Source organism: Limtongia smithiae, assembly GCF_038497785.1.
Source record: "Limtongia smithiae strain NRRL Y-17922 unplaced genomic scaffold V1518scaffold_1, whole genome shotgun sequence".
Classification (NCBI taxonomy): domain Eukaryota; kingdom Fungi; phylum Ascomycota; class Lipomycetes; order Lipomycetales; family Lipomycetaceae; genus Limtongia; species Limtongia smithiae.
In genome coordinates this window covers 2,409,671-2,435,097 of record NW_027117622.1, presented here as the reverse complement: position 1 = coordinate 2,435,097, position 25,427 = coordinate 2,409,671, and the positions used below count along the sequence as shown (strand labels likewise).

The window sequence follows — 25,427 nt, the reverse complement described above, 5'->3', positions numbered from 1 at the left end:
GTACATCCGTAGTTATAATCACGGATGGTCACGCTAACGCAAGTATGGTCTATACGACCAAATTTTACACACACTAAGCAATTTTTTAGCACCAAACCTCGCAACTGGCAGTCAAGAAAGCGAGGAGTTGAATTGCTATCCGAGCGCAAGTCGACGAGATGAGGGGACTGAGCCGCAGTCAACGAGGCTTGCAATCCTCGCCTCGCTTCATAATCACGTGACTGTAGGGAATGAGGCTACTGACGGACTTTAGGGATCCGGATTTGTCTGTGCCCACCATATGCCATTTGCTGTTTCCGTTATGATGGCACTTTTGTCTGCCCAGAAGTCTACTTCCTCTGTTCAGTCTAGAAATCAAAATCTCCCGCGCTGAAACCTAAGCAACGGCAGCCGCAGGGCCGTTGATTATAACGATGCTGTCGGCTCCATTCATCCCTAAACTCCCAAGGTCCAAATTAACATCTCCTTGCCGTCGTGAAACGGATACACTCTGAATTGCAATAACATCGCAAGAAATGGCAAAAGTAGAATACCGAAAGTGAGTACCGAGTCAATTGAGCTGTTTAGGCGCTGGGAAGCCCATTACTATTTATAATTCCTCGTCGGTTGACCTCAAGTCCGACTAATCAAGCGTGCTAACTGAGATTCACAGAATCGGAAAATGTGGACTACGCGTGTCCGTGCCGATTTTGGGCATGATGTCGATGGGATGTTGGTATTCTTGCTGTGTTCGATTTACTGAAAAGATCGGCCGTTAACACTTACACGTAACAGCATCGAAATGGGAGCCGTGGGTCCTGGACGCCGAGGAGTCACTGCCAATTCTGAAGCGGGCATATGATCTCGGGGTGACAACTGTATGGTCCCATACCTTCACGTTGCTGTATCCGTTGGAAGCTAACAATGAGTAGTGGGACACAGCCAACGAATACTCCTCCGGCGAATCTGAACGGCTCATCGGTCGCGCAATGAAGGAATACAACATCCCGCGCGAAGAGCTCACAATCATGACCAAAATTTACTACGCCGTTCCTGACGTCAAAATGGGTGACTCTTTTCTCGTTGACTTCCGTCAGAACTCCAAGTTTGTGAACCAGTTCGGCCTCTCACGCGGCGCAATTTTCAAGCAAGTCGATGCTTGCTTGAAGAGACTCGGCACAGATTACATCGATCTGCTCATGATCCACCGATATGACAAGGCTGTTGAACCTGAAGAGGTTATGGAAGCATTGCATGACGTCGTGATTTCAGGTAAAGTGCGCTACATCGGAGCTAGTAGTATGTGGCTGTATGAATTCGCGCGGATGCAGCATATAGCCGAGCTTAGAGGCTGGACGAAGTTCGTCTCAATGCAGAATATTTACAATCTCGTGTACCGGGAGGAAGAGCGTGAGATCATTCCTTTCTGCAATACCACTGGTGTTGGACTCATATCATGGAGTCCTCTGCATCAAGGCATTCTCGCGCGATCATGCGGACAAATCGTCAACAGCGTGCGGAAGAGCAACTCTGCTGGCGTGTTCAAACAATACGAGTTAGACGCCGGCGGCGCGGAGATCGTCAAACGACTGGAGGAGATCGCGACCAAGCGCGGTTGGTCCATGGCAGTCACGGCATTGGTATGGCTGACTGGAAAGATTGTGTCACCGGTTGTTGGAGTGAATAGCATCGCAAGGATCGAAGAGGCTGTGGAGATCAACGGCAAGACACTCACGGACGATGAGATCAAGTACTTGGAAGCACCGTACACGCCTCAGGCAATTTTTGGACACTTTTGAAAACTTAGTTTGGCGGATCAATAGAGTCGTGCGTAGCTCGTCCTAATAGAGGTGAACATATGGCCATCGCAAGTCCCAACGCGCGCCATTACCCACCGTCCGTGCCACTCCTCGTTCCCTACTTGCGCGCTCATGACTGCAATCGCAACTCCTTTGTCAGACGCCGGAATATCTCCATAGCGAGCTGCATCTCCCGCATCAAACAGACAACACGGATCGCCTACGACAATAATAGAGCAGGAGACACCGAGAGAGTACTAACATACAACTTCCGGACAGTTAACCATATATCAAGTGCGCATTCCAATGAATCCTCTCCTCTGTTCGCTCTGCCTCACGTAGAGGATACAAATGAAAGAAAATGTGTTTGTTTACGTTGCTGAGGTTCGGGGAAGTCATATATCAATTGATAATTGCCGAATATTACACAAATGGTAATAGTCATTGATAATACCTCGCTCATAATTTTAGATCTGTTCGACTAATCAGAGCTCCAGTGTCAAAGATCTCGAAGACAGTAACTAAATCTACCGTGAACAAAATATGACAAGTAAACAACACGAGCAAACAGACCAGTAACAGAAATCAACAGAACGAGAAGCAACAGAGCAACAGGCAGCAGAACAAGAGAGGTAAGACAGTAAACGAAATAGCAAACAGAACGAGAACAGAAGGACGAAGCACACAGAACGAGAACAGAGAGTAACAGAAAGTGAGCAACAGCGCTAGAGGCAACAAGGAAGCAGCAGAATAAGAGCATGACAACAATGCAAACGGAACGAGACACAGCAAACGACAACGCAGCACAAGACAAGAACGCAAAGCAAACAGCAATACAACAGACGCGGGCCGTCTTCCTGGACACGTGTGAATTCGTTCGTGGTAATACCGTTGTGAAGGTATGGCCGATCCTGGCATTTGCTAGTGGTTATCCAATCAAGAAGAGAACGGAAGACATAACTACTTGTTGCTTCTGTTCTAGAGTAGCAGACGCGTGAATATGGACTTATAAACGGATGATGGATACTCTGCATGTATGTTGAGATGTACGGGGAGCGTGGGAGTGGATAACATGCCGGGAATCTGGTTGCTGATGCATAGCGTCTATTGCGGGTTGCTCTGCACTGCGACCTGTGGAGAATTAATACGGGTATCGCGAAACATCTGAGCGTGAGAGCGTGGAAACGTGCCTGAGGACAAGTTAAAGGAAGAGAGACGAATTGAGAGACTTGCAGACTGAGAAGGAAAGCGGTGATGCAAGCGTGGAGAGAAAGAACGAGCGGAAGGAAGAAAGTGGATGAGCGGGCGATGCTGCGGTGGCCAATGTAATCCTAAATATTGGGAATCGGACTGCGTACGGCAACATCACCACAAAATTCGCACACGTTGCGTCACTCAGCAACAGTGAAATGCTTATTCCCCCCGACATGTTTCTATTTAATGTGGACTTTTGCAGTGCTTCAGTGAGCGAGCTACCGCTACATAATGCATGTTTTCCACGACGTGACTCTCGTAGTAGCCATAAAGTACTCTGATTTGTTTACGTGTTTCCTCTTGCGTTAGCGGTTGAGCTGCGCCTGTGCATCCAAACCGGCAACAAGTACCGCGCACCAGCTTGCCCTTCAGACCCCGGCCAGCAATCATATACTGTTGTTCTCACATTTGAGATATTCTATGAATGCAACAGTCTCCATTGATCTCGACGACTTTGCCATCAATTGTCACAGCAGTGCGCAAACGCGCTCAGTCCGATTCAGAAGAGTCATGACGTCATTTGCTCCAGCATGTGACAGTCTGATTATGTACATGCAAGGGTGCGGCTTATTGGGAGTTTCGGTGTAAACGTGTCCAGTCGCAAGTCGCGACGCGACTTCGAGCCACATATATTCCGGGTCCTTCTATCAGCCGGCCACCTATTCACCTGTCACGTTTACACTCTCATTCAAAAAACAAATACTTTTGTGGATTACGCACTTTATGGTACAGCATAGCCTGCAAGCTTTCCTTGCTGCCATAGCGCTGTTCTCAGTACTAGCTTCGGCAGCGGAGCAAGTGCCTTGTGCGGATGGAGAGCTCCAGGGCACAGAGGGCGAGTGTTATCCCGTTTTGTTTGAGCCCACCGAGGAGTTTCGGCCAGTTTTGCTGGGGCAGGAGATCCCGCCAGGTACGTCGCTGTGCTTCCACATGAATGAATGGTCAAACTAAACCTGGGCAGGACTGCACGTGCGTTTGAACTTTGAGACCGGCATGCGTGAAGCGAAGCTGCTATCGGATGCCGACAAGGACATCGCCACCGACGACGTGAGTGGCGCAGTTGTTGTCGTGACGAAAGACGAGGGGGAAATCGTGGCAAGCGCCGACGCGAACCTTGAGGAATCAGCAGATACAGAACAAGACAAGGAGGAGGACGATGATGGCGAAACGTGGGCCCGGTTTGCCTACTCACATAAACCGAACCCGCGGATTTCGTTTACTGAACATCAAGACTTCGAGGCGAACTTGGAGTACGTTCGATCCGTATTCGAACTCGAAAATCCGCAATCCTCGGACGCAAGTGTTAGCAACGGAGCTCCCGCTGTCGCGGCGACGGACGAACCACAGCAACCTACAACTTCCGACATCGTCGTCAACGACTCATCAGCAGCTATAAATAGCGAGTTATTATGCGTGGCATTGAAGGCGATTGAAGACTATTCGCATGAGATCGATTTCGGCATAAAGCTTGCGTCTCCTGAGGTGGTCTCGGTCTTTCTCGCGCTCATCGACACGCACAAAGAACCGTCGATACGCGCCATGGCAGCACGCGTGATCGGCTCCTCACTTCGCAACAACGGCCCGGCACTCGAGATTGCCGCGCCAGCGAAGGTGGTCACGAATCTTCTCATTTCACTGAACCACGAGTCCGAGGCTGCAGTAAGGTCAAGGATATTGTTTGCCCTCGCTTCGTCGATCCACGGACGATTCGGAAAGCGAGAATTTTGGATGCACAAAGGCGGCGCTATTTTGCGGAAGTACTTCGTTTTGGACACGAGTGAGACGATACAGAAGGTTTTGGACGAGGATTACATAGGCCGGTGCGGCACGTTTATCGAGGACTCATTTGTCAACCAGATGATGGATCCGCAAGCTTCCGCAGAGTCCAAGAAGGGCAAGTCCAAATCATCACTATCTGACAATGAAGTCGCGACAGAAATGGGTCTTTGGTGCGTCGCTTTCCAGGATGCATTGTCTTCCGATTTGATCCAGAGCACTCAAGTGCGTGAACGCGTCTTTTCCGCACTGTCGGCTATCAAGATGTCGTATCCATCATATTGTCCGGTGCAAGATTCGTTTCGGCAGTGGATCGCTAGGAAGGTTGACGAGAGGGCTACTATTCGTCGACGACTACAAGAAGCGCACGCGGCGGCAGCTACGGGTTCCTCATCTTCTCTGGCCGTAGCTTCAGCAGGTGGCGATGACGAGGAAGCACCCGCAACGACTGGAATGGAGCTTGTATTTTTAGATAAACTGTCCAGCGCGCGGCATAAGCTGTTCGGCAACCCAAAAGCCGCCAGAAAAGCGTTTGATGACTATCACGACGAACTGTAAGGCATCGGACTTATAGTGTACAACATTAATAGATCAATTCATTGTGGAGAAATAATGAATCGCTAGTATACGCAAAAATGCTCGAATGCGTCATAAATTTACGTCGGTTTGCTCTGAACTGCGCCATTGTCAAACAGGAATGAGATGAAATCCAGAATTTTGCCATTATCTCTGTCCCAGTCACTCTGTGCCAGCTGTGATTGTAAAATATTAGCAAAGACAACATAAACAGTTACAGAAGAACGATAACATACTCTGTGAAACAAAGGAATACGAGCGGGCTTCTCGAATAGTTTATAATTTCGAGCTGGAGGAGGCTCTTTGTTGCGTGAATTTGGTGAGCGTAAGTCATGACGAAACATGCATTTATCGCCACGACTGCAACTTCCATGAGCTGCAAAATACTTGCACGGCCTTTGTCCTTCTCGTGTTGTTGCCAGCGAAGAAATGTCGTTTATGCTGTCCTCCTGTGCTCTCAGTTGCAGTTCTCGTCTCCGCGTTTCTTGATCTGCTCGCTCTTGCTCGACTAACTTCCGCCGTTCCTTATCCGCATCTTCTTTCTCTTTCATTCGTTTAGCAGTCGGCCACTTCTTTTTCCGCTCTTCGATCCATTTCTGAATATCGTCGTCAGACTGCAACACGATATTTGTGCCGTAAACCGGAACCGGACCATTTTCTGTGAGACCATCTGGGGCGGAGGATTTGGTGCGGTTGTAATATGAAGAGAGGTCATCGTCATCGTAGAGGTCTTGCATTTGGACTGTGGGTGCACTGGGGAACGTCATTTGCGGTGTCTGTAGTTGAGGATATGACTGATATGGGTTATAGGCCGTAGGCTGTGCCGTGTGAGATATCGGAACTTGTGCATAGCTTTGTGCTTGTGGGACTACCAGGTTCAGATTAAACCTCGCCTGGGGTGCCGGAATCTGCTGTTGTTGTGTCAAGCCGTATGGAGAGAGATTATGCTGCCGTGCGGGCATCGACGGAGCAGAGTACCCCATGGCACCACCAACACTTCCATGGTGCTGTGATCCATAATTCATCCCGCCGTTGTAACCATTTCCTTGGTTCCGTCGTGGTCCACTATTGTTGTACGACTGATGTTGTTGCTGTTCCCGCGCTCGTCTGCCGTTGCTCGAAGACGGCGCTCTACCGCCGCGCCCGCTGCTGCCTCTCTGTGGACTTCCATGACCTCCGTGCTGGAAATTGGAGCCCGAAGATGGCGGTGGAGGTGGCGGAGGACCGAATATGTAATCGCTCATGCTGTGGCTCTGCGGGCATGCCGGTGCGTGCTCTTGTCAATTGAGGTGAAGGAGCTGCAGCAGACTATTGTGACGTTGGGACTTGGGAGCGGGAAGAAAAATTGGCCCCTGAAAATTTACTCCCAAAACTTCACGAAGTCGCAGTGACGTCGACGGCGACGCAACTAAACGGGTACAGACGCTGCAAAATGTTCAAGTTTAGCTTTTCGGGAGACGACATAGAGGAGGAATATATCACGCCTGAGTCAGAAGTTGCCGAGGAAGTGCGAAAAGGCGACGATAGTCTCGCGTCAGAAGCTGTGGATGAGGCACTAAAACCTGAGCTGTTCGACATCAGCGAACTGGTGAGCGTCGGCCTGCATAGTTGATATGCTACTGTGTTAACACATATCCTAGTTGAAAGATTTGCCGTCGCGGATATCATACTCCTTACTTCCAATAGCTGCTCTAGATGAGGACAACACCTCGGCCAAAGTCGAAGTAGCCCTGATACCGCGGCGCGAAGTGTTTGACATCAAAGTCCAGATCATGGCCGACGAAGACGTGCTGCCGAACCTTGACGCGGAATTAGACAGCAGCAATCCGCAAATAGCACTGACTCCCAGGGAGAAGTTCAGACGCGAGGAGCTGCGGGTGTTGTTGTCAAATACGGAAGATCTGCGGACAAAGCTATACGAAGGCGGGCTGAAGAGCTGGGAAGGCGCTACAGATCTCACGGAGTATATTGCAGGAAATGGGGATATAGATATAGGCGGAGGAGTGTTGGAGGTGCGTGATTTTTGACTCTACCTGACAAGAGGGCATTGTTAACAGAACATATTCAGCTTGGCTGTGGCAGCGCCTTGCCGTCTTTATATCTCTTTCAACGACTCCTACAACGACGACACAATTCACCACCATGCAGTGACAATGCGAATGTGTGCTTTATTTTGGCGGACTACAATTACTCTGTGTTACGACTGATGACTGCGCCGAATATGTTGCTGTCGTACTACAACATCGTCCATATTGATTCAGCTGAGTCAATTGCTAGTACAGATCTTGATCTGGAAATCACCCCGGAACTCATAACCGAGTTTTTGGAATTTATGAGACGACAAAATATCCAGATAAAGTTGATATCCGGTGCCTGGTCCTCGAGTGGCTTTTCGACTCTGCTCGGCTACGACAACTCAGATTCCCACGAAAGACTGGATTACTCACTTGTGCTTGCATCTGAGACTATCTACTCAGACGAGTCTACGAACGCCTTTACTCCGCTGTTAGTTGACTCGGTCTCGCATTGGCAGCGCAGTCCAGACAGTCCCTCACCTCGCGCGCTCGTCGCGGCGAAAGAGGTGTATTTCGGCGTGGGCGGCACTGCCCGTCAATTTTTGCAGCTTGTGGAAGAGTTGGGTGCGAGCGCGTCTACAGCCAAGCGAATTAAGGGTCGCAAAAGCGGCGTCACACGGGTGATTATGGAGATTGCCTACGTGTAGATATCTATAAAGTAAGATCAAATTCTTTTGTATTGGTAAAGTTCGAAACGAGACTGCCAAAACTCCAACTTGAGCGGCAAAATTCCTTAACAGGACCAATGTGCAAACATTTCACATAACATATATACGGAACAAAAAGTAAGAATACAAAATATAATTTTAAACTACTCGAGGAGAAACCAGGTGCTTAAGCCCAGAACAGCATGGCGCAGAGAACCGCGCCGAGCAGAGAAGTTTGACTGAGAATGAGGGAGGCAGCACCGCTGTCACTTGAAGTAGCGGTGCTGGTGGCAGCCGCCGTGGAGGCGACGGTGGATGAGACAAGGGTGGTGGCGGTGGTGGAGTTACCGTATGACGCAGTCGCCGAGGTTCTAGAGGTGGCGCTAGAAGTCGTCGAGTTGCCATAGGATGAGACCGACGTAGCAGAGGAGGACGAAGGCGCGGCGCTCGAAGTAGCGGCCGACGACGAGACATCGGCAGTCGACGAGGACGCGGCTGCAGCCGACGAGGCAGAAGTCGTAGTAGACGATGCTACGGACGAGGAAGACACGACTTCCTTGCCGTTGATTGTGAACAATCTAAAGCAAGGGGTGGTTAGCTTACGCGTCTCGGCAGGGATGGCCAGGCCGAATCAAAATCGGAGACGCGCGTACCCGCTGTAGTTGATATCACCAGTGCCGTCGTCCGAGATTTCGATAGCGTAGTCGCTGCCACTGTAAAGACGCGTTGGAGGGGTCCAGCGAACCACGCCAGCTGTCGAAGGTTAGTGATTGAAGTGCAGGGTGGGCGGGTAGGTGGAGGTGCTCACAGTTGGTCAGGTTGGTCGCAATAGTCAAAACGGCCTGGAGGTTGTCGGATGAGCCCTCGAGGAGGTAGAGACTGATGGTATTATTGTCGGACGGCGTCCACCGCACGAGATAGGCCTCTCCGGTGCTGTTGTAGTCAGTGAGGGTGTTGCGACAGAAGTGGGGTGACGACGTACGTCAGGTTGGCGCCCGTAGCCGGGGTAGTAATGGCGTTAGTAGAGGCAGCAGCTGCAAGGGAGGCGAGCGCGCTGAGCGCAAGGAGCGACAAGCTGGCAAAGGACTTCATTGTGACGCGAAGTGAGGAGTGCAAGAAAAGAGGCGAGAGAGCGGTGGAGTTGGTAGTGAAGATGGGAGGGGGAGGAGGGAGAAGAAGAGGCGCGCGTTGGCCCCTAAAATTAGCAGTGCGGGCGGACGGACCCCTGGCTCTGCGCGTCGACCCCTGGCCTTGTGTTTGCTGCTTGCTGCTTCGGACCTAGCTCCATTACCCGTTCGGGCGCAGTGGAGCGAAGGTTCCAAAGCTTAGTCCTTTGTCTTCCAACCTAAAACCTTGAAGCGATCCTGCGCTAGGCTGAAACGGGACGGCTCATGCGCCAGTGTTAGAGCCGATGACGTTAGACGCGCGTCGCTTGTCTTGGGTGCACAACAACAGGTCACGGGACTCGCGACGCGACCGCAACGCGACGGCGACGCGTCGCTGACGCGCTCATCACGTGCCGGGGCGCATGCTGAGAAGTGCGCTGGAGTAAGCGGAGTGCTGAGAACGGTATTTCTGAGAAGCGCGTTTGTGTGCTCGCTTTCTTCTTTGGAAAGTATCTACACCTTGTTCGCGCGTGGCGCGTTCCGTGTTGTCGTCTCTCCCGGTCCAGCAGCCTGTTTGGGGGCCCTGTTCTACACCACGGTCTACTGCGTGCTTGAACGCTGTGAGTTCTACGCTGGTTTCGATAAGAGCAAGCCTCAGCGCGTCCGCTGCCTCTATCCGCGCGATCTGCACGCGCTCCCCTTTCCATCTGGCGCCCCATCTTTGCGATACATACTTCTCGGTGCCGTTGCAAGCATATCATTGCTTTTTTTCAAAGGGACTGCATTTATATTTCTAGCAGCCACGGCGACACTGCCTGCAAGTCTCTGGGGCATATTCTTGCCTCCCTGCGATGCCCTCAGCCCCGCCTGTCGCTAATGTCCTGCCAGTCACGATTCGTGTTCCCACTGTATCTGCCGCTGGCCAAGACTTGTCCCGAACAACTATCCGGAGCGAAGAACTCGAGAGAGTTATCATCAGTCGACCGCGAGCCCCAACACAAGCACCCACAATCGGCTATATCTCGCGCTCTCCTGCTGACGAACGCGCGATTGTGGTGAAGGCGATGATCCGACGACAGGCAAAGATGCCCGCTTTCAGAGTCAGCCTACCCGTTGCGAATCTGTCCAAGGATGCAAACAAGACCATGCAGCAGGCGATCAACAAGAAGCCCACCTTTTCACATACCACCACAAACGGCAAAAGGGCCAAAAAGACTATGACGAAGTCAAACAAGACGAATCTGAGTGAAAATGGTATCTCAAAGTCAACCACAAAGCGCACCCGCGCGCATCCGGCCAAGCGGCAAAAATTGCCACCCATTCCATTCGTGACGGCGCCGCCGTTCAACCCTATTACAACAGACTTGACCGAGGACGAGATCCGATGTCGTCTTTTCATCCGCGAATTTGTTTTCCGATTCGAACAGCACTGCCGACTATCACTGAAGCACATCAATATTGTCAATGATGTCACTGGAAATTGGGTTGACACGACTTTCAAGGCCGTCACGCTCGCAGTGCTCAAACTTCTCTATGCGGACAATTACCCTGTCGTTGACGGCGATATGCTCAAACTGGCAATAAAGGAAGTCGAAAAGACCGCATCGGAGAGAATATGGCCATTTGTTGTCGAGATCATACACAGTCAGACGTCTATTCCGGATTTCGAACGGCAGTCAGCACCGACCGATCGGCAAACACTGGTAAATCCACACGACAGCAGTGATACGCGCAGCCTATCTGACCTCTCTGACGTCGACAATTCCGACAGTCTAGTTTCGAAGGCCACGCCCGGTATGGACGGGTTTGAATATATTTCGCGACTACAGAAGCTCAAGTATATATGCGACCTTATTTTCTTGTGTCTTACCGGGAACTACATCCGCGAGACTCTTGAGATCGACGCCGAATTACTTCGCAGCAGTACCGTCAAACTAGCGGATGACATTCGGAAACTTGAAGAGACTCAGAAGAATGAGTTGAACTCCCTGCGCTCGCAGTATCTTATGTTGATACCACAGCGACAGGCCGAGTGGGATCCGCGATTTGAAGCCGCTCAGGTTCGCTGGCAAAAGGAGATGAGGCACCTTAAGGCAGAATTTTTTCGGCGCAAGCGGAAACTTGTCTATCGAAACCTACCCATAGGCACGGACATCTTTGGCAACGAATATTGGCTTTTTGCAGAGCGCGGAAAGAGTCTTGTCGGATGGGGATCCTGGATTATGTGTTTCAAAGCTTCAAGCTTGCCGTCGCCTACTGGAAGTTTGATATTCCCCAGCACTAACAAAATGGCAGCGGACGAGCCTGCTGCGATAGACAATGATGATGCTTCGACCTCATCAGAGCTATCTGAGGTATTACTTGGCGACAACGATAACTGGTATTCGATCGAGAGCCAAGAGGACGCGATACAACTGACAGAGTGGATTCAGTACTCTGCTGAGATGACATTCCGACAAGAAGCCAAGTATGTTTTTGTTCATGGTATTGGGTCGCAACAAATCTAATAGCCATTGTAGATTTCACAACGACGAGACGGACTCTGATTTGACTGAAAGCCAAGCTCCACTGAAGAAGGGACGGGACCCGGGTGCTTCCAGAGCATCCATTGACGCGTTGGTTGAGGAATTACACTACATATCGGAGTTTCTTGTGTCGCGGGAAAAGCTAGAGGGCAAGAGGGGTAAATAGATGGAGGGGCTCTACGCGCTGTATATTATTTTACGATGAGAAATTCTAGAAAGTGGTGACTGGATCGCGATCGGCTTCACTGACGACGACGTCTATGGTGAAGCCGTCGTAGTAGTTACCGTCCAAAGAGTTGACGTTCGAGGCGATCTGCGCGAGCAGGTTTGGCGCAAATGTAGAGGTCAGATAGCCGCGCTCGGTGTTGGTGTGTCCGCCTGCAGACGTTAGTGATGCACTTGATTCTACTCTTCGCCGACATGACGTACAGATAATAGCGGACGTGCCGCGCTCAACGAGAGCCAGGATCTCGTGGTGGCTCAACTCGCCGGTGAACCAGAGATCTGCATGCGTCTTGCTGAGTACTGAGGCGCCGGAGCCAGCGCAAATTGCGATGCTGTGTATTATCGAGGAGTTGATATCCTTGTGGTGCTCTGCTAGAGCGACTTGGACTGTGAACCGAGTTAGCTGGACCGCATTGTTACAATAGAGTTCAGGCAGTACCGTGCTTCAGTCCTAGTCCAGCTTTGACATTCGCGATTGCGGTGGCAAGAGTCAACGCACTCTTCTCCGACGCGACAAGCCGTCCGAAGCCCGTAGGCGCGTACTCGTCGCCGCCGGTGGGCTCGATAACCTTGGTGCTGATGCCGTTGTTGATCGCTGCGGTGGAAGTGCCCGTGATCACGTCAGCGAGCCAGTCATTCATGCCGCCGACCTGCGCGTCAACAGCTGTGTGCGGGGAGTACACGCTGATCCCAGCTTGCGCGAGCCGGAGCAGCGAGCGTTGCTGCGTGTTGGACTGGGTGAGTGATTTCACCGGACGGAAGATGATCGGGTCTAGAGCTCCCACAAAACAAAGTCAGCTTTTCTCTGTGCCTGCAATCGACCTGTGAGAAGTGTGGAGGACGACGCACGATAGGCCACAATCAACAACGGCCGCTTCGTCAACGCCTCGTCCACGACCGCGGTCGTCAAATCGATCGTCAACATCACGCGCGCATGTTTCGTTGCCGGCGGGGCCAGCACTGGTGATTCAAGAAGTAGGCCCGTGTTGTCCCATGTTTTATCTGCTATCCCAGGCGGATACAACTGCTGAACTTGTGTACAGTGTGAGTTTGTCTACCAATGACACGTTATTTGAACGAAGAGCACGACGAGCACGTACCAGTAGCTATTAGACTTTTCAGTGCCTTTGTCGTAGACGTGATAGTGAGTGCGGAAGGCTTCGACATCTTGTTCACACTCACGACCGGTTGGTGTCGATATATGTGCGTAGTGCTTCGCCCTAAGCGCATGAAACGTGGTGCACTGAATTATATCGTTGGCCGAAAAATCGAAATGACGTCGGACAGTTTTAAGGTTTGATTCCTTCCCCATTTCGGGTGCCCCTGCACAATTCCGCAAAAGTTGGTGGCTCTCTTCTGCGCGTGGCCCCTCATCGGTTCCGGTTTTCTAATCAGATCGATAATCTTTTTCTCCCCACTCGAGTTTTGTCCACTGCCCACCGCCGCTCAGTGGATTCACGACCTACCGCAACGACAGGAGCAGCGACACAGCGTTACGCATGCCAGTACAGACAGAGTACCTCGACGTCGCAATCCGGGAAAGGTTGCAGGCGCAGCATGTTGAAGTCGTCGACGTGTCCGGTGCGTATTTAACTGTTCCTACGGCGATGACAGTTCTGCTAATATTTACTAGGCGGCTGTGGTCAAGCGTTTGAAGTTATCATAGTTTCACCGGCATTCGCCGGAAAAGGCCTGCTCATGCGACACCGTCTCGTGAATGCTGCGCTAAAGGAGGAGATTGCTCAGATACACGCGTTCACTCAGGTACTTTTGCTTCCTCGTTGCTACCTGAATATAGTGCATGAGCTAACGATATCTTGTGCGCAGAAGGACTTCACGCCCGAGGAGTGGATTAAAAAGCAACAGCAATAATCAAGGGCCTGGTCTGCATTTTCTCTTGTACTTACTACAAAGCATTGCTCGCGTTTTTCCTGTCGTCTGCTGGCGTTATTCTGGACGGTTTTTTTCCTCATGTTTTGTAAACTCGCCTACTATCGTGTATTTATTACTGTACTGTGCATGCAAGCGCAACAGCTGTACGAAGTATGAACAACTTTATGCATTTTGCTTTTGTTATCTTACATACACACCTCTACTGCTCGTTTCCAACACTCCGCTCCAACCGCGCAAGTGTGGCATGATATTCTTCGTCTTTCTTCTTCTTGGCCTTGAGCTTCTCCCGCGCGACGAACGCATTGTCCTTCCGCAACTCGCGTAGCGCGCCCTTACGCTCCTTCTTGAGCTGCGCCTTGAGTTTGCCGATCTCCTGGCGTTGCAGGTTAGGGTCGTAGGATTTCCTGTCGACAGAGTAGTTCTCTTCAAACTTGGGAACGTTCATGGGGATCGGAATCGGTTTGTGCTGCTGGAGTGCGAGTGGCCGGCGAGTACTAGTTTGGAACTTGATCAATTTCTGGAGCAGGTCGCGCGTTTGTGTGATGTCGGCCAGAACAGGGTAGAGAACTGATAGCCGCGGCTTTGACTCCGTAATCTCGGATGACAGTAAATCGAGCAGGTTAAGCGCCGGCGTGAATATCTCTTTGTAAGCTTCCGCACCTTTGTATAGCGACGCAAACTTTCTCAGCGTGTCCAAATCCACCTTTAGAATAGACAGCGCAAGTTGCTTATCCTCTGCAGACGAGATTCCAATCAACGCCTGTTCGCGCTTCAGATCCGCAAGCGTCAAATTTCGGGTGTCAATTTGCTTACAGCTGCCCTCGACCTCGACCTTGTGAGTACCACCCAGAAGCGGAAATCCTTGCGGGGCGTCCACACCTGCTTTAACGAATCCGTAAAGCGAGAGATTCAGCCAGTTTATCGCTTCCGGAATATACCGCTTCGAAAAACCCTGATACTTTAGAAACAATGCGGCAAGAAACGTACACGACGCTTGGTCGCCCAGCGTCTTCGGAGTCAACTGTGCAAGATGCTGTCCCATAAGCAACATCGCAGGAGTAGCGACCAAATGAAAGTGGTCTGACGTGGAGAAGATGTTTCCAATCAGCGCAAACACAAACATGTCAGACGGTAGCGGGTACTCCGCCGTTCCGCGATCGTCGATAGCTACTTGTAGTCGCTGCCGACTGTCTCGGAGCATGTCGCGAAAACCGGCAGACATCGCTTCGGGATATGATTTTGCCATGCCGTGGATTTTGCTCACAAGGTTATTGAATGCCTCGGTCTGGAACCCATAGCTCAAATCAGTCGCATTGTCGACTAATTGCGCTGCATGCTGAACGAGAAGCGGACCAAGTTTCTGTTCGATTGTTAGACACACTTACACACTTCACACATATTGCATTGTATAGACTCACCATAAGCTTATCCTTGTTGCCTTCTTTTAAACTCGGATGATGCAGCGTGATAATCCGATCAATAATAACCAATTGGTTGTCAAGAGAATGCGACTGTAAGATTTCCTGAAGTCCCTCCAAATCCGAAGGACATTTATAGGTATACGCAATCTCGGTAGATGGCCTGTCAATAACTTCCAATACCTTTAACGGCTTCTCAGATGACTTTGCCCCTGGTCGAGCCTTGACGGTGATGGTTTCCTGCTCCGTGCTCTCTTCGCCCGCTTCGTCCTCGGAATTGAAATCGTCGCCTGCCTCATCGTCCTCCTCTTCTTCGTCGAAATCATTTTCGAGACCTTTCCCGAAACCAAACTCCGCAGCATCATCAGACAAAAAGTCGTCGCTAAGATCATCAGCCTGCGGCATACGACCTGCGCGGCTCCTCTTCTTGTCGTCTTCGTCTTCGTCGTCAACCTCCCCACGCATCCGGCGAAGTCGTTGGTTTTCAAGCTCCTTGAGTTCTGTGGCTTTCTCTTCCGCAAGCTCCTCCTCGGTCTTCGTGCGATCTGAAGGTTTTGCGCGGCGGTCAAAGACCATTTCCCGGACGTTGGCATCGTAAGTAGTATCACGCTCGGCTTCGGCGACGCTCGCTTTCTTCAACGCGGCGTCTGAGCGAAATAGTAGTGACCGGAGATCGTTCATATCGCCATCGAGAGATTCGATAACATCTTGATCCTCGTCTTTAGCTTGCTGCCGCTCGTGCTTGTACATCTTTGACTTGGCGATAATTTCCTTCATGACCTCGTTCTTGCTCTTCTTACGCTCCTGGTCATCGTCGCCAGCGTCAGAGCCGTCGTCGCTCTCTCGTGCCCGTTTCCTAGTGAAACCCCCACCGTCGTCGCTTCCCTCTTCTTCCTCGTCGCCGGCAGCGTCATAATCATCCTCTAGCGCCAGCGCCTGTCCAAAATGGGTGAGCGTCGAGTCCCCGTAGATATCGTCGTCGTCGTCTTCAAGGTTAAACAGCGACGATCCCGACCGTGCTGACCGCATTTGCCGCTCGCGCGTGAATCTCTCCAGCATCTTTTCTTCCGGCGCCATATTCGGGTTGTTCTCGCCAAATCGTCTATCAACCACCGCACCGACCTTGTTCTTGCGTTCAAGTTCGCGCTGCAGCGTCCGTTTCCGGTTATCCTCGCCGATTTGCTTGCTCACGCCGGGTTTACCGGTCGCCCCTTGAACTTTTCGACCGAGAATATCGCCATGTTTCAGTCGTGTTGTCTTGATCTCAAACGGATTGAATTCCTCGCGGATAGCCTGAAGTGCATGGTCTTTGTCCGACCGAGTCGAGGCGGGAAGTCGCTTCTTTTGCTTCTTGCCAGTATTAGTCTGGCCAATGAACCCGTTCGCCTTTAGCCGCTCCTTGAGCTGCTTCAACTGCGACTTGCTCATCTTGTTCTTATGCTCTGTCGTGTCGGTGCTCTGAGCCGAAGAGGAAAATCTTTCTGGGAACTCACGCTGAGCCGCACGTCCTTTGAGCCGCACTGGTTCTCCCAAGTTTCAAACCTTCATTCAAAATTATTCCATTCCTCTCAGATTTTCAGATACGTAAAACAGATTCTACGGTTTTGACCAAATGCGGCAGCAGAGATCGAAAAAGTACCGAAAGGCGATGGTCACGTATACACTGGCGTTTGGTTTTCGACCCCCATACCAGGTTCTAGGTGAGGTGATGTTACCTGCTATGAGGAGAAGTTGAATGAAGTTCTAACAATCCTGATCAGTTGACGGAGATCTAATTTACGATGCCGCCAAGTACAAGATGAACCTTGTGAAGTCTTTAGAAAGTGTTGTTCAGAGCAAAATCAAGCCAAGTACGTACTGCGAATTCCCCTGCCTTCTCGTTGCTCTGATACTAACTACGATATCATCTAGTGATCACGCAGTGCTGCATAAAATCTCTATACGACCGCGGCGACGACGCTAAAGAAGCCATAGCTCTTGCTAAAACATTTGAACGTCGTCGCTGCAACCACCTTGAAAACCCGCTGTCGCAAGCTGAATGTCTCAGAAACGTCGTTAACGTCAAGGGTAAGAATCGACATCGCTACATCGTCGCCACACAGGACCAGACTGTACGTGGCCAGTTCCGGAATATCCCGGCAACGCCGATGATTTACATCAATCGAAGTGTTATGATCATGGAGCCGATGAGCAGAGCGACGGAGGAAGCGAAGAGGAGGATTGATGAGGAAAAGTTGCAGGCAGGGCTGAACAATCCTCGGTCTAGGACATAGTAAGAGAGTTTGTGTATTAACCAATGGAATAATACGGTCTACGGAAAATAGTTTCTTGCTCATTTGCACAACAGGATTGCAGGAAGGTCTATCATCACCGCGATTACAACGCAACTGAAAGTTACCACATTCCAATTAAGAACATGAATTTGCAGCGATGACCGCTCTGATCAAGCATAGATGAGCACCAATTCAAGTTACACACACATAGAAACTGCTCGAACCAACATACACTAACTAAAACAACCAAAACTACTCTCTCCGCCACTGGCAATACGTCGCCACCCAATATACTGGCAGTATTCTCGTCAACATTGACCAAAATTATTTTCCAAGCTCCACTACATCACTTTAGTGGCGACATATACAAACAACACAAACTATTTTGCTTCAGCCTTATCCGTTAACTTTTGTTGAACAGATCTAGATCAACTGAAGCTTCACGGTGGAAACCTCGAAGGCGCGCAACTTGATGGGAATTCGAGTGACGTCGATCTTGTTCACCTTCATGGTCTCAAACGAAATCTCCTCCAGCTCGTCCTCTAACAGATTCGAGTAAGCAACACGCTTGATCGGAAGGTTGGTCGTGATTGTGCCCGTGCACTTTCCACCAATACTATCGTACACTCGCAAGTAAATGTTCTTGCCCTCCTTCATAGGCAACATGCCACGGCTAACATCCACGTCATCCTCGCCCCGCTTGACGTTGTGGATAATGATGTTGGACGAGTTCTCAATCGTAATCGAGCCAAGAAGGCTCTCGGCGTAGGGCGCAATCTTGCTCTGGATGTACAGCGGCCGCACGGGGTAGTTGAAGTTGTAAGACTCACGGATGATATCGACGTTGATAGGTCCCTTGTGTGGCAGGATAGCGTACTTCATGGTATGATGACCCATATCAGCGTGTCCATCGGGAGCCTTGGGAGACCTCAGCAAACTCAGTCGCTGGATGTTACCATGTGTCGCAAAGCCGTACTTGCAATCGTTCATGATCGTAACACCGTAGGTCGCCTCAGACAGATCAGCCCACTTATGGCAGCAGACCTCGAACTTGGCGACATCCCATGAGGTATTGAAATGCGTCGGACGCTTCACGATACCGAATTGAGTCTCGTATGAAGCAGTATCGTTATGAATATCAACCTCGAACTCTGTCTTTAAAAACTTATGGTTTTCATGCCACTCAACCTCGGTCTCAATGTCGACGTACGACAGAGAAGAAGGCGTCTCCCCGGCCTTGGCGGCAAACGATGGATCAATGGACGCGTTCAGAGCGATCGTGCACTTCAGCCAGCTCTTGTCGCTGATCGTGTACTCAACCGTTACAGCAGCGCGCAGGGGACCGGTCTCGCTGATGGTGACCTTGCCATTCTCGAGGTACGACTTCTTCTCCAATGAGTAAACTTCCGTATCCCATGCCTGGTAGTATAGTGGCTTATCATCGTAAATCATGAAGTGGTTAGCCTTGCCACCTTCGCTCAAGACTTCCCGATTCGCAGATTTATCAAAGAGGCCGGTGATAACACCTTCCTCAAGTGTTACCTTCAGGACCTGGTTCTCGAGCACGAACACGTTGGGTGCAACCTCAGCGACAAAAGCGGAGTTAGCAGCAGTAACCTTCAGGCCCTGGACGGGTCTCAGTAAGCCGTTCTCCCCGGTCTGCATAACAACAAGCTGCTTCTCCTCATCTGTCTTCTGGGCGACAATCTTTTTCTTGTTCAAGGAAGCAGTAGGAAGCTCCATGATCTGCAGACGAGGCCATGACAGAGTGCTGACCCCGACCAGTTCCGCGTTGGGAGAAGCCGTTGCAGTAAATCCAAGAGCGCCAATGACCTCCTCAAGCAACTTCTCGCCCTTCGCGGCAACATCAGCGTATAGCCTTTTCGTGTCGTCGTAAACCATCTCAATAGCAGATCCAGGAAGAACATCGTGGAACTGGCAAAGCAAAACAACTTCCCAGAGGTCATCGATGCGCTCGGTCGGATACTTGTAGTCAGGGTTGGTCGTCGTAGCCAGAGTTGCCAAATACTCAATGTCGTGCATGAGTACTTCTGATTTCCGGTTACCCCGCTTCGTGTCGCTTTGTGTAGTGTAAGTACCACGATGAAACTCGAAGTACAACTCGCCCATCCAAGTGACCAGGTCCTTTCCTTCGTTCGTGTTCTTCTCGAGAATGTCAAAGTAATCGTCGGCGGTGTGTCCCATCTTAACACGAGGAAGCAGACCCACAGTGTCGGACAAACCGCGGTAACGACGCAGCTTTTCAAGCATAGGAGCAGTGGGACCACCACCACCATCACCGATACCGAAGCACAAAAGACCAGTCTGGTCCTGCTCCAAGTTCTTGTGGTTGAGTAGCGAATTCTGGATTTCGTGGAACTCGACGCGAGACGTGTAAGTGTTCGCAGGAGGCATGTGCGCGAGAACCTGAGATCCGTCAAGAGCAACCCAGTTGAAGGTGCTGTTGGGGAAGGTGTTGATGTTGTTCCAGGAGAGCTTCTGAGTCAAGAATCGAGACATGCCAGCACCACGAGCAATTTGGGGGATCTGTGCATTGTATCCGAAAGTGTCAGGAAGCCAGTAAGTTCTGGATCTGATGCCAAAGTGGCTCTCAAAGAATCGTTGACCCATAAGCATCTGGCGGCAAAGCGCCTCACCAGAGGGCATATTGGTGTCACTCTCAACCCAGGAGCCTCCAATGGGGTTGAAGCCGCCATTTCTGACTTCCTTCTTGACCTCTTCAAAGAGCAACGGGTAATCTTGCATCAGCCACTTGTATTGCTGCGCCTGTGAACACGCAAACCGGAGCTCGGGATATTCGCGCAGCAAAGCAATCTGCGATGCCCATGAGCGAGCAGCCTTGCGTCGGGTTTCGTCGAACGGCCACAACCAAGCAGTATCTGTGATGAAGTCAGCCATGCAGCACCACAACTTGTGCGACAACGACAGACGTACCGATATGGCAGTTGCCAATGCCATACACGAAATCTCTATTCGGAGTCTTGTAAACATCCGGAGAGTCGATACCCTCGCCGAGGAATTTCTTAGTGATCTTGCGGCACTCCTTCAGCGACGAAAGATCGTTCAAGTCAAAGGCATTCATGACATCGTTGCAGGTCTTAAGTGCGACATAGCTCTGCCACGACTCTTGGTCAAGCTTGTTGACAGCATCGAGGATAATGCCGAAATCAAGCTCCAGAGCACGAGCGTCGGGGTTTGGCGCAACGATGTCCGCAAAGTCGAGCTGGAAGTACCGGTTTGGGTCAGGCGGGTTAATCTGGTCGTCCTCGCCGTTACCAAACATGCCGTTACAGGCGGCCTCCAGATAGAATGTGTGCCACAGTCCGTCGCGATAGGACTGGGGAATTGGCCAGACAGGACGCTCATTGTCACCGGTCAAACCCTGAAGGGGAAGACCGTCGGTATTATAAATGAGACCTTCGTTGTGACACTCCCAATGCCACTCCAGCCGCTCGCTGTCAAGCCAGACGCCGTCCTGAGGGATACGAATGCTGATACGGAACCAGTGCGTTGTCCAGGACGGTCCGAAGGACTCGCCCTTTGCTGTGGGGCGGAATGGTCCCTTGATGGCGTCTTTGAAGAGCGGACGAGACTGGCCGGGGACAGAATAGACCTCCAGCAATACGTGATGGTCATCGTCTACACGAGCAAGATCGCGAACACTGCGTCACGCGTTAGCAGGTCAGTCGGCGGCAATTCAGATGCAATTGGGGACATACGCAGGGAGGTTGAGGCTCTTGTAGGGCCCGTCACCGAGGAATTGATCGAAGCGGCCCTTGTACAAATCGCGCACCTTCTTGGCGACGGGGCGGTTGTTGAGCTGGGGGTACTCGGTCGTCATCGCGGCACTGGGATCCTCGGAGGGAAATGGACAGTGGGATGGCGCAAGAAGTACTGACGGAGAGCGCGTACAGGCGAGGTGGATGATCTCGAGGGCGTGGGGACTGTACGTTGCGCGACGCGCCCGACACCCGAGGAAACCCTCGCCCAGAGTCACGTGATCCTTATCGTCGCGCCCACTTCTGCATCCGGAACTCTGCCTCTGGAACTCTGCCTCTCGCTTCAGGGCCTGACGTGTGCAATCTCTGCGGGCTCGGTCGCGTCCGCACAGAAGGACGACGTAAGTGCAACTGCTGTATATCGACTCACGCGTGGTATAGAGTACGCCAAAGGGACTAGAGCTCCGTCTACCCAGTGACACTACGTCCAGTTCCGCAAGAGCATGATGTGCGATGCGAGATGAATGTCATTGCGGCAGCTACCGAGCTCTCAGGTTCCACAATTTCGTAAGCACGTTTCCAGTAGTTAGATTGCAAAAGAGACGCAAAAAATTAGACTATAGTACAGTTCTGTGATGAATAATCGCAGCATCATCGCATATTTCCGCACATGACGATGGTCGTTGCTCAACGAAACAAAAAAATACCCATAAAAGTACAAGTGCCTCTGATCCAGTAGACACATATATAAACAGCGCAAGCGTTGAAGCAGCGGAAACTAAAACAAAATAACACCGAATAAGACGCCGCAAAATAAAGGAGTGTGCCTGCAGGTCACCGTCGGGATCTGATTCCAAATTGCGCTTCACGAATTAGTCGCTGAGTAGCTTCATCTTCTAAGTCAAGACTAGATGAGCTCTTGCTCGAAGAGGTGCTAGACGTCAGCTTGCCATTCGAAGATCGGTCTGATTTCTTTCCCCGCGTGGCGTTACCGCTAGTCCCTCGAAGCGCAGACGGTATGTTAAATTTGTCCTTGGACTCGGAAACCTCAGTAGCTGGAGTATTGGAATCCTTCTGTCTCCGTGGACGTCCCCGTGACCGCCTCGAGCTATTGTGCTGATCTAATCCTGACTCGTCCTCTTCAGCAGACTCTTCTTCCTCACGCAGAGACTTGTGGTTGTCTCCAGGAGTCGACCTGCGTCGTCGAGAGCTCGCCTTCTTAGCTTTGCTAGGTGCTGCTAATCCTGACTCCGAATGCGATCTTATCTTCTTCGGCGACTTTGACTTGCTCTTACTCGTAGCACACGACGAGTCCACGCCATTCATTTGTTGCATTCGCCGTCGCGTTCGAGAAGTGTACAGATCCATCAGCTCTTGATATAGAGCAAAATTTTTCTGCTTTCCCTCCGCGCTAGTGATGGCAGCTGCCGTCTCTTCTTCAATCTCAGTCGAAGCTTCACTTAGAACCTCGCTGCCAACATCAGATAAATAACTGCTGTCGTCTTTGAAGTCAGGAGTCACCTTTGGCAGCATGGCATCTGCCATTTCTGTATCTTCCGCGGCAACCAGTTTCTCTTCTTTCACGTGCTCCTCAGCGCTTGTCTCCACGTCAGTGCTGGGTACGTCAGTGGCTACCACATCGGACGAAATTGTAGCCTTGATCGGTTCTGCTGTCGACGAAGCTGGTGTCTCATCAACATCTTCCATGGCAACGTCTCCACTCTTGGTATCAAGTTCAGCAGCAGCCACCGGTGTTGGAAGCTTCGTCTCAACGGTCTTGATCTCCGTCTTCTCTGCCAGCGACTCAACTTCATTCTTCTCGACTTGTTCAACTTTTGTCGGTCCCGGTAATTTCACCTCGATAAGTTCACTCTGGATCTCCGCAGCTTCGACCGACGGCGACTGCGATAATCGCGATGACACTGTCGGTGACAGTTTTTCTGCTTTGGATGGTCGCACGGCATCTTCGCTGCTGACGAGCAACTCCGACAGTGACAACGGGCGCTTGCGCTTTTTCACGCATCTGGCTTCCTTGTCGCTTGGATCGCTTGCTGCCCACTCAAACGAAGGCATCTGGCTAACCGATGTAGTCCAATTTGCAAACGCCTTAGAGAACAGCACCGCATTTTCGATAACACTTGGAATCGAACTCCTCGCAGCCTTAACATCCAACGGAGCCGCATCAGTTACTTGCCCTGAAGCCAGTAAAGCTTCTGTATAAAGATAAAGAGCCAAGTCCATAAAACCTTGATGCTCAGTGTTGCTGTACTTTAAGTCTGACTTCGGTGAGCTTTGCTCCAATAACTCGTATGCGGTGAACCACATAAGCTTGGTAAAGAGAGGAAACCGGAATTTCCGCGGAACCTTTGTCTTTTTCTCAATGTCGGTAACCTTCAATTGCATTGATAGATCTCGCATAGTCAAGAAGTTTCCACCAATGACGAGCGAATCAATCGGGGTATAGACGGCGTGTATCCATCCAGATGGAATGATCCTAGACATACACGTATTAGAATCTTCGTCAAACATTCGAGTTCCGATTGCAACGTACATTGTGTCGCCCTGTGACAGACAAACTTTGTAGCAGTCCTTTACTAAGTCGCCGAGAAACGTCTTGCTCTGATCGCTCGATAAACACCAGTGTTCATATTTTGACAAATTTGCTGGCGTTGGCGGCGAAAATAGAAACACTTTGGATCCGCGCACGACATGGTAGTACACAGATGAGCCGCCGAAGTCGATGTGAAAATCGGTGTACGAGTTCTCGACAGACATTAAACTACAGTCGATATTAGAACAGCGTAATGGACCGACGATCGGAAGATCAAAAACATACCAGTAAGTGGAAACCTTCGGCCATTGACCTTTACTCTTCAATTCATCAGGCCAATAGTTCTGCACAAGGTCGAGATCCCTACATAATGTTAGCAAATGATGTCACCATAAGCTTGCTAACTGCTCAATGGGCTCTGTACCGAACGAACTTTGGCCGCTTGATCGCATTTCCAAGCTTAGTAAAGCTGACTTCCAAGCTGATAACGTTCCGTACCCGGTCTCTCGAATCCGGCGCTTGTTCGTAGTAGTCACTCCATCGCTGCATATTCCAATTCGGTGATTCATGCTGGGTCGGTACATCAATAACCTCGACTTTGGTATCCATTCCCACAAGGTTCGCGACTTCGCGTACTGTCAAATTTGCGGGAATCTCCATGTCGAGACCAGCGTTCTTGGCTGCGGGAATCACAACCGGTTCTGACACATGTCCGGCAGCAGCAAATTCCTTGGTCAAAGTGCTGCCGCATATCCGCTCAAAGTTCTCTGGCGTGAATTGACGATCCTGAATGATCTGACAATAAGGGTGTTGATCCGTAGTGAGCACGCTTTCGCCCTGATGCATGGCGAGGTAATCGATAGCAGCGTGCTTCCGCTTCGACTTGCGCAATACTGTTTCCACGATTAGACCCCATTATCGAGAGACTTAAAACAAATGAAAAACTTACGTGTTGAAGGTCCGCTAGTCCGCGTACACTCTGGGCAATGGTACTCGTCGACATTCTTCGCAGTCTTTGGTGTGAGCCCGACGCAGGCGTAGTGGAACCACTTCTCGCATACGCCACACTCAATCCAATCGACCTGGCCTTGCGGTGCGGTAGACGGCGTGCACATCGGGCATGCATCCCACACTTCTTGCGAGGAAGAGATAGTGACTGCCCGAGCTGCTTCCACTGGCTTCGCGGCAAGTTCGGTCTTGACCTTGGCTTTGACAGCTGTGGCGACGTCCGGTTCGGCCTGCGGCAGCGGAGGAAACAGACCGGGCGGCGAGTATGGCGATGGCTGTTGCTCCAACTGCGGTAGCTGTTGCAGTTGCTGTTGCTTCGGAAATGTCGGCGCCTGGGTGGTGTAGGAGACATCAGGAGAGTTCGCAGGTGAGTAGAGGGGAGCCTGAGGTGGCAGCAGTCGGTACTGCTGTTGCTGCTGCATCGGCATCGTAGGCTCCGGCTGGGTAAAAGCACCAGAAGCAGAACGCGAGCTCAGAGGGTTCTGCCCGTCGAAAAACGACGCGGCGTCGAGCGCTGCCGCCTCGAGGAGCGTCTCGATGCCGCTGCGCTCCATCACACACAGACACACTCAAGAAGGAGTC

At 51.1% G+C, this 25,427-nt stretch overlaps 12 protein-coding genes across 12 annotated transcripts; 6 read left to right on the top strand and 6 right to left on the bottom strand.

The window, feature by feature from the left end:
* Positions 1-515: 515 nt before the first annotated feature.
* On the top strand, positions 516-2,262 carry V1518DRAFT_444819 (NADP-dependent oxidoreductase domain-containing protein; the record flags this gene model as incomplete). The annotated part of the gene is made up of 4 exons (XM_066906457.1): positions 516-538; positions 653-711; positions 775-857; positions 912-2,262. The coding sequence occupies 4 exons, from the start codon at positions 516-518 to the stop codon at positions 1,776-1,778; spliced, it is 1,032 nt and encodes a 343-aa protein (XP_066762639.1). The 3' UTR covers positions 1,779-2,262.
* Positions 2,263-3,617: 1,355 nt separating this feature from the next.
* Positions 3,618-5,510, top strand: V1518DRAFT_410710 (uncharacterized protein). Its single transcript, XM_066902671.1, has 2 exons — positions 3,618-3,942; positions 3,994-5,510. The coding sequence occupies exons 1-2, from the start codon at positions 3,756-3,758 to the stop codon at positions 5,364-5,366; spliced, it is 1,560 nt and encodes a 519-aa protein (XP_066762638.1). The 5' UTR covers positions 3,618-3,755; the 3' UTR covers positions 5,367-5,510.
* V1518DRAFT_410709 (nuclear fragile X mental retardation-interacting protein 1-domain-containing protein) lies at positions 5,328-6,703 on the bottom strand. The gene has a single exon (XM_066902670.1). It carries the CDS (start codon positions 6,626-6,628, stop codon positions 5,465-5,467), a length of 1,164 nt encoding a protein of 387 aa, XP_066762637.1. The 5' UTR covers positions 6,629-6,703; the 3' UTR covers positions 5,328-5,464.
* A 62-nt stretch (positions 6,704-6,765) lies between these two features.
* Positions 6,766-8,433, top strand: V1518DRAFT_410707 (uncharacterized protein). The gene is made up of 3 exons (XM_066902669.1): positions 6,766-6,972; positions 7,025-7,396; positions 7,453-8,433. The coding sequence occupies exons 1-3, from the start codon at positions 6,817-6,819 to the stop codon at positions 8,104-8,106; spliced, it is 1,182 nt and encodes a 393-aa protein (XP_066762636.1). The 5' UTR covers positions 6,766-6,816; the 3' UTR covers positions 8,107-8,433.
* V1518DRAFT_410703 (Ser-Thr-rich glycosyl-phosphatidyl-inositol-anchored membrane family-domain-containing protein) lies at positions 8,112-9,264 on the bottom strand. The gene is made up of 4 exons (XM_066902668.1): positions 9,089-9,264; positions 8,915-9,039; positions 8,760-8,859; positions 8,112-8,684 (listed from the first exon to the last, which is right to left on the bottom strand). Exons 1-4 carry the CDS (start codon positions 9,196-9,198, stop codon positions 8,294-8,296), a joined length of 726 nt encoding a protein of 241 aa, XP_066762635.1. The 5' UTR covers positions 9,199-9,264; the 3' UTR covers positions 8,112-8,293.
* A 434-nt stretch (positions 9,265-9,698) lies between these two features.
* Positions 9,699-12,031, top strand: V1518DRAFT_410702 (uncharacterized protein). The gene has a single exon (XM_066902667.1). The coding sequence runs from the start codon at positions 10,064-10,066 to the stop codon at positions 11,717-11,719; it is 1,656 nt and encodes a 551-aa protein (XP_066762634.1). The 5' UTR covers positions 9,699-10,063; the 3' UTR covers positions 11,720-12,031.
* Positions 11,901-13,264, bottom strand: V1518DRAFT_410699 (GTP cyclohydrolase 1 type 2/Nif3). Its single transcript, XM_066902666.1, has 5 exons — positions 13,063-13,264; positions 12,812-12,994; positions 12,402-12,734; positions 12,167-12,349; positions 11,901-12,115 (listed from the first exon to the last, which is right to left on the bottom strand). The coding sequence occupies exons 1-5, from the start codon at positions 13,190-13,192 to the stop codon at positions 11,949-11,951; spliced, it is 996 nt and encodes a 331-aa protein (XP_066762633.1). The 5' UTR covers positions 13,193-13,264; the 3' UTR covers positions 11,901-11,948.
* Positions 13,265-13,461: 197 nt separating this feature from the next.
* V1518DRAFT_369021 (bola protein) lies at positions 13,462-13,834 on the top strand (the record flags this gene model as incomplete). Its single annotated transcript, XM_066901255.1, has 3 exons — positions 13,462-13,543; positions 13,596-13,726; positions 13,790-13,834. The coding sequence occupies 3 exons, from the start codon at positions 13,462-13,464 to the stop codon at positions 13,832-13,834; spliced, it is 258 nt and encodes an 85-aa protein (XP_066762632.1).
* Positions 13,835-13,938: 104 nt separating this feature from the next.
* On the bottom strand, positions 13,939-16,732 carry V1518DRAFT_440131 (nucleolar protein 14). The gene is made up of 2 exons (XM_066906409.1): positions 15,274-16,732; positions 13,939-15,215 (listed from the first exon to the last, which is right to left on the bottom strand). The coding sequence occupies exons 1-2, from the start codon at positions 16,699-16,701 to the stop codon at positions 14,055-14,057; spliced, it is 2,589 nt and encodes an 862-aa protein (XP_066762631.1). The 5' UTR covers positions 16,702-16,732; the 3' UTR covers positions 13,939-14,054.
* Positions 16,733-16,747: 15 nt separating this feature from the next.
* V1518DRAFT_410692 (Fcf1-domain-containing protein) lies at positions 16,748-17,748 on the top strand. Its single transcript, XM_066902665.1, has 3 exons — positions 16,748-16,973; positions 17,034-17,123; positions 17,185-17,748. Exons 1-3 carry the CDS (start codon positions 16,886-16,888, stop codon positions 17,544-17,546), a joined length of 540 nt encoding a protein of 179 aa, XP_066762630.1. The 5' UTR covers positions 16,748-16,885; the 3' UTR covers positions 17,547-17,748.
* A 41-nt stretch (positions 17,749-17,789) lies between these two features.
* V1518DRAFT_55793 (glycosyl hydrolases family 38 N-terminal domain-containing protein) lies at positions 17,790-21,558 on the bottom strand. The gene is made up of 3 exons (XM_066906626.1): positions 21,287-21,558; positions 20,502-21,229; positions 17,790-20,446 (listed from the first exon to the last, which is right to left on the bottom strand). The coding sequence occupies exons 1-3, from the start codon at positions 21,406-21,408 to the stop codon at positions 17,970-17,972; spliced, it is 3,327 nt and encodes a 1,108-aa protein (XP_066762629.1). The 5' UTR covers positions 21,409-21,558; the 3' UTR covers positions 17,790-17,969.
* A 562-nt stretch (positions 21,559-22,120) lies between these two features.
* On the bottom strand, positions 22,121-25,399 carry V1518DRAFT_369966 (uncharacterized protein; the record flags this gene model as incomplete). Its single annotated transcript, XM_066901304.1, has 5 exons — positions 22,121-23,780; positions 23,838-24,065; positions 24,123-24,200; positions 24,262-24,730; positions 24,787-25,399. The coding sequence occupies 5 exons, from the start codon at positions 25,397-25,399 to the stop codon at positions 22,121-22,123; spliced, it is 3,048 nt and encodes a 1,015-aa protein (XP_066762628.1).
* Positions 25,400-25,427: the final 28 nt, after the last annotated feature.

What these genes read in the sequence shown, in the direction of transcription:
- V1518DRAFT_410710 (XM_066902671.1), top strand. Translation starts at nt 3,756, where the DNA reads ATGGTACAGCATAGCCTGCAAGCTTTCCTTGCTGCCATAGCGCTGTTC. An exon ending in GGGGCAGGAGATCCCGCCAG is followed by an intron (nt 3,943 to 3,993) that starts GTACGTCGCTGT and finishes AAACCTGGGCAG; the next exon opens with GACTGCACGTGCGTTTGAAC.
- V1518DRAFT_410709 (XM_066902670.1), bottom strand. Translation starts at nt 6,628, where the DNA reads ATGAGCGATTACATATTCGGTCCTCCGCCACCTCCACCGCCATCTTCG.
- V1518DRAFT_410707 (XM_066902669.1), top strand. Translation starts at nt 6,817, where the DNA reads ATGTTCAAGTTTAGCTTTTCGGGAGACGACATAGAGGAGGAATATATC. An exon ending in TGTTCGACATCAGCGAACTG is followed by an intron (nt 6,973 to 7,024) that starts GTGAGCGTCGGC and finishes CACATATCCTAG; the next exon opens with TTGAAAGATTTGCCGTCGCG. An exon ending in TAGGCGGAGGAGTGTTGGAG is followed by an intron (nt 7,397 to 7,452) that starts GTGCGTGATTTT and finishes GAACATATTCAG; the next exon opens with CTTGGCTGTGGCAGCGCCTT.
- V1518DRAFT_410703 (XM_066902668.1), bottom strand. Translation starts at nt 9,198, where the DNA reads ATGAAGTCCTTTGCCAGCTTGTCGCTCCTTGCGCTCAGCGCGCTCGCC. An exon ending in GCTACGGGCGCCAACCTGAC is followed by an intron (nt 9,040 to 9,088) that starts GTACGTCGTCAC and finishes TGACTACAACAG; the next exon opens with CACCGGAGAGGCCTATCTCG. An exon ending in GGTGATATCAACTACAGCGG is followed by an intron (nt 8,685 to 8,759) that starts GTACGCGCGTCT and finishes CCCTTGCTTTAG; the next exon opens with ATTGTTCACAATCAACGGCA.
- V1518DRAFT_410702 (XM_066902667.1), top strand. Translation starts at nt 10,064, where the DNA reads ATGCCCTCAGCCCCGCCTGTCGCTAATGTCCTGCCAGTCACGATTCGT.
- V1518DRAFT_410699 (XM_066902666.1), bottom strand. Translation starts at nt 13,192, where the DNA reads ATGCGCTTAGGGCGAAGCACTACGCACATATATCGACACCAACCGGTC. An exon ending in TGGACTAGGACTGAAGCACG is followed by an intron (nt 12,350 to 12,401) that starts GTACTGCCTGAA and finishes CTCGGTTCACAG; the next exon opens with TCCAAGTCGCTCTAGCAGAG. An exon ending in CGGCACGTCCGCTATTATCT is followed by an intron (nt 12,116 to 12,166) that starts GTACGTCATGTC and finishes TAACGTCTGCAG; the next exon opens with GCGGACACACCAACACCGAG.
- V1518DRAFT_440131 (XM_066906409.1), bottom strand. Translation starts at nt 16,701, where the DNA reads ATGAGCAAGTCGCAGTTGAAGCAGCTCAAGGAGCGGCTAAAGGCGAAC. An exon ending in GCAACAAGGATAAGCTTATG is followed by an intron (nt 15,216 to 15,273) that starts GTGAGTCTATAC and finishes ACAATCGAACAG; the next exon opens with AAACTTGGTCCGCTTCTCGT.
- V1518DRAFT_410692 (XM_066902665.1), top strand. Translation starts at nt 16,886, where the DNA reads ATGCGGCAGCAGAGATCGAAAAAGTACCGAAAGGCGATGGTCACGTAT. An exon ending in ACCCCCATACCAGGTTCTAG is followed by an intron (nt 16,974 to 17,033) that starts GTGAGGTGATGT and finishes AATCCTGATCAG; the next exon opens with TTGACGGAGATCTAATTTAC. An exon ending in TCAGAGCAAAATCAAGCCAA is followed by an intron (nt 17,124 to 17,184) that starts GTACGTACTGCG and finishes GATATCATCTAG; the next exon opens with TGATCACGCAGTGCTGCATA.
- V1518DRAFT_55793 (XM_066906626.1), bottom strand. Translation starts at nt 21,408, where the DNA reads ATGACGACCGAGTACCCCCAGCTCAACAACCGCCCCGTCGCCAAGAAG. An exon ending in AAGAGCCTCAACCTCCCTGC is followed by an intron (nt 21,230 to 21,286) that starts GTATGTCCCCAA and finishes CGCGTGACGCAG; the next exon opens with TGTTCGCGATCTTGCTCGTG. An exon ending in CATTGGCAACTGCCATATCG is followed by an intron (nt 20,447 to 20,501) that starts GTACGTCTGTCG and finishes ACTTCATCACAG; the next exon opens with ATACTGCTTGGTTGTGGCCG.